Raw genomic sequence first — 4617 nt, 5'->3', positions numbered from 1 at the left:
AACTGTAGAAACGCGGGCGCCGCCCGCTCTAGAGCAATAATTACTGACCGTTAATGAATTACCGTTAATTAATTACCGACCGCATGGGCTCGAGCAATCAGGGACCCCCGAGCCAGCCCCTTAGAGCGACCGAAATCAGGGATGACGTCAGAGTAGCGCTAGGAAACCCCGCCCCCCGCACCTGCCCCGCCCCCCGCACCTGCCGGGCTCGGACACGCCCAGGACACGCCCAGGACACGCCCCCAAAATGGGCACGCCCAGGACACGCCCAGGACACGCCCCCAAAATGGGCACGCCCAGGACACGCCCAGGACGCACCCGGGACACGTCCCCAAAGTGGGCACGCCCAGGACACGCCCCCCCGGGAAATAGCCACGCCCAGGACACGCCCAGGACCCACCCATGGACACCTGGACACGCCCACGGACACCTGGACACGCCCAGGACACGCCCATGGACACGCCCATGGACCACTGGACATGCCCAAGACACACCCATGGACACCTGGACACGCCCAGGACACGCCCCCCGAGAAATGGGGATGCCCAGGACCCATCCAGGACACGCCCACGGACACCTGGACACGCCCAGGTCACGCCCAGGACACGCCCATGGACACCTGGACATGCCCAAGACACACCCAGGACACGCCCATGGACACCTGGACACGCCCACGGACACCTGGACACGCCCAGGTCACGCCCAGGACACGCCCATGGACACCTGGACATGCCCAAGACACACCCATGGACACCTGGACACGCCCAGGACACGCCCCCCGAGAAATGGGGACGCCCAGGATCCCACCCAGGACACGCCCACGGACACCTGGACACGCCCAGGACACGCCCATGGACTCCTGGACACATCCAAGACACGCCCCCCGAGATATGGGCACACCCAGGACACGCCCATGTACAGCTGGACACACCCAGGACACACCCACGGATACCTGGACACGCCCATGGACACCTGAACACGCCCAGAACATGCTCAGGACACGCCCGGGACACGCCCATGGACTCCTGGATATGCCCAGAACCCGCCCCCAAAAATGAGCACGCCCAGGACACGCCCACAGAGACCTGGACACGCCCAGGACACGCCCAGGACACGCCCAGGACACCTGGACCACGCCCAGGACACGCCCAGGACGCCAGGACACGCCCAGGACACACCCTGGACACCTGGACACGCCAGGATGCACCCCCAGGACAGCTGGACACACTCACGGACACCTGGACACGCCCAGGATACGCCCAGGACACGCCCATGGACATGGGGGTGGGAAGGGGCAGGCATGGGGAGGGGGCGTAGGAGAGGTGGGGGTGGGTACCTGTGAGTACCTGTGAGCACCTGGACACACCTGGACACACCTGGACACGAGCACCTGGACACACCTGGACACACCTGGACACACACATGAACACACCTGGACACACCTGGACACACCTACATACACACCTGTAGACACCTGTGTGCACCTTGAGCACCTGGGCACAACTGGGAACACCTGGACACACCCAGACACACCTGAACACACCTGGACACATCTACATACACATCTGTACACACCTGTGTGCACCTGGAAACACCTGTACACACTTATAACATCTATACACACACCTGTGCTCACCTGTGTGCATCTTTAGACACACCTGGACACACCTGGACACATCTGTGCTTACCTGGACACACTTACACACACCTGTACACACCTGTACACACCTGTGAACCTGTACACATCTGTGCATACCTGCACACACCTGTACACACGCTTGTGTGCCCCTGCACACACAGGGACGCTGCTGCACAGACATTCACACACCTGTACACACCTCACACACCTGTGCACACCTGCACGCACCTGCACACACAGGGACGCTGCTGCACAGACATTCACACACCTGTACACACCTCACACACCTGTGCACACCTGCACACCGCTGTGCACACCTGTACACACAAACACACGGCTGCACAGTCATTGACACACCTGTACACACCTGCACACACCTGTACACATCTGCACAGACATTTACACACCTGTAAACACCTTTACACATCTGCACACACCTGTACACACAGGTACACAGCTGCACAAAACATTGACACACCTGTACACATCTGTACACACCTACACGCACCTGCGCACACCTGCACACACAGGTACAGAGCTGCACAAACATTGACACACCTGTACACACCTGTGTGCACCTGTGTGTAGCTGTACACACCTGTACACCCCGCTCACACCTGCACACACAGGTACAGAGCTGCACAGACATTCGCACACCTGCACACACCTGCACACACCTGCACACACCTGCACACACTGCACGCCCTTGTACGCACCTGCACACACCTGTACAAACAGGCACACACAGGGACAGGTACACGCCACACACACACCTGAACACGCTACGGGCACGCCATGAACGTCGCACGCTGTGCACACCTGCACACACCTGGACACACCTAAGCACACATGAGCACACCTGTGCACAGCATGTACTGCAAGCTCAGCTCACCTGCACACACCTGAGCACACCTGAGCACACCTGTACATAGCATGTACTGCAAGCTCAGCACACCTGAGCACACCTGCACACGCTATGAACACACCTGTACAGACCTGGACTTGCTGCACACACCTGTACACAGTACATACTGTAAGCTCAGCTCATCTGCACGCACCTGAGCACACCTGCACGCACCTGCATGCACCTGAACACACCTGCACACACCTGAGCACACCTGAGCACACCTGCACACACCTGTACTCACTGCATAAACCTGCACGCACCTCTACGCACCTGAACACACCTGCACACATCTGAGCACACCTGCACACACCTGCACACACCTGAGCACACCTGCACACACCTGAGCACACCTGTACACTCCTGCACACACCTGCACGCACCTGTACAAACCTGTACACACCTGCGCACGCCGTGGGTGGCTGCGTGCTCACCTGTGACACACCTGCACACCCACACCTGACTCAGGTGTGCCCCACGCCCGCCCCGCCCTGCCTGCAGCACGGGGACACCTGTGCAGGGCACACCTGTGCATTGACACACGTTACACCTGTACTGCACACACCTGCACACACCTGTACTGCACACCTGCACACACCTGACGCACCTGACACACCTGCACACACCTGCACACACCTGACACACCTGCACACACCTGACGCACCCGACACACCTGTACTGCACACCTGCACACACCTTGCACTGCACACCTGTACACACCTGCACACACCTGAGACACACCTGACACACCTGTACTGCACACCTGCGCACACCTGCACACACCTGTACTGCACACCTGCACTGCACACACCTGTACTGCACACCTGCACACACCTGCACACACCTGCACACACCTGACACGTGCTCAGCCCAGTGTCCCTGCAGGTGCCACAGGTGTCACAGGTGCCTGACACACCTGGGCACACCTGTACACATCTGACAGACACACCTGCACACCCCTCACACACCTGTGCACACCTGAGACACACCTGAACACACCTGACTTAAACCTGACACACCTGGGGACACCTGAGACACCTGAGACACACCTGAACACACCTGTACACCCCTGTAAACACCCGCACACACCTGCACACGCCTGTACACACCTGAACACACCCCTCACACACCTGTGCACACCTGCACACACCTGCACAGGTGCATCCCCACAGGTACCCCAGGTGCCACCCCCCTCAGCCCACCCGGGTGTCCCCAGGTGTGTCCCCATCCCAGGTGTCCCCAGGTGTGTCCCCAGGTGTGTCCCCCCCTCACCTGGGCCGGAGTGGGCCCCTCCCCCATTCAGGTACTGCAGGTCCGGGAGCTCCGCCCCCTTCTGTGCTCGTGGGCGGGGACTCACCCTGGACCAGGCCCCGCCCCCTGGGGGGACACACCTGGGCAAGCCCCGCCCCCCCGTGACTCACCTGGGCCAGGCCTCGCCCCCGGACACACCTGGAACAAACCACGCCCACCTGGGCAAGCCCCGCCCCCCGGGACTCACCTGGGCCAGGCCCCGCCCCCCGGGATGCACCTGGGCCAGGCCACGCCCACTTGGGGACTCACCTGGGCCAAGCCACGCCCCCCTGGGACTCACCTGGGCCCGGCCCCGCCCCCCGGGGATTTTGGGGGCAATCCGAGGGATTTCAGGACAAGCACAAGCGGCCCCCGCGGCCCCCCCGGCCCCGCGGCCAATAAAGGGACGAACCCGCCCCCGGCTCCGCCTCCGCTCCGCCCCCCGGGACCCCAAACCGGGACCCCAGCCCGGGACCACCGGAAATCCCCCCCCGGGACCCCCGGGACCCCCAACCCGGGACCCCAACCCGGGACCCCAACCCGGGACCCCCACGGGAACCCCCCCCGGGACCCTCACGGGACCCCCTCCCCACGACCCCAACCCGGGACCCCCACGGGAACCCCCCCGGGACCCCAAACCGGGACCACCGGGACCCTCACGGGACCCCAACGGGACCCTCCCCCCCCGGGACCCCCATCCTGGGACCACCGGGACCAGTGGGACCACCCCCCCCACGGGACCACCGGGAGCCCCCCCAGGACCCCCACATGGGACCCCAAACCG

The 4617-nt window shown here is 62.8% G+C and overlaps 1 protein-coding gene across 8 annotated transcripts; it reads left to right on the top strand.

Moving 5' to 3' along the window:
• Positions 1–83: 83 nt before the first annotated feature.
• On the top strand, positions 84–4249 carry LOC143693240 (uncharacterized). 8 transcript variants are annotated; one of them, XR_013180758.1, is made up of 5 exons: positions 84–695; positions 769–1126; positions 1239–1376; positions 1411–4020; positions 4051–4249. XR_013180758.1 is itself a non-coding variant. In XM_077173240.1 (5 exons), exons 1-4 carry the CDS (start codon positions 84–86, stop codon positions 1340–1342), a joined length of 906 nt encoding a protein of 301 aa, XP_077029355.1. In that variant the 3' UTR covers positions 1343–1376; positions 1411–4249. The 8 variants fall into 8 exon arrangements, 7 of the variants coding, with proteins under 7 accessions (XP_077029355.1, XP_077029353.1, XP_077029352.1 ...); XM_077173240.1 differs by having other exon boundaries at positions 84–403; positions 572–695; positions 1411–4249; XM_077173238.1 differs by having other exon boundaries at positions 84–430; positions 505–868; positions 931–1126; positions 1411–4249.
• The last annotated feature ends 368 nt before the right edge of the window (positions 4250–4617 follow it).

Source organism: Agelaius phoeniceus, unplaced genomic scaffold (genome assembly GCF_051311805.1).
Source record: "Agelaius phoeniceus isolate bAgePho1 unplaced genomic scaffold, bAgePho1.hap1 Scaffold_444, whole genome shotgun sequence".
In the NCBI taxonomy this organism is placed as follows: domain Eukaryota; kingdom Metazoa; phylum Chordata; class Aves; order Passeriformes; family Icteridae; genus Agelaius; species Agelaius phoeniceus.
This window is presented reverse-complemented; position numbering and strand designations above follow the sequence as displayed.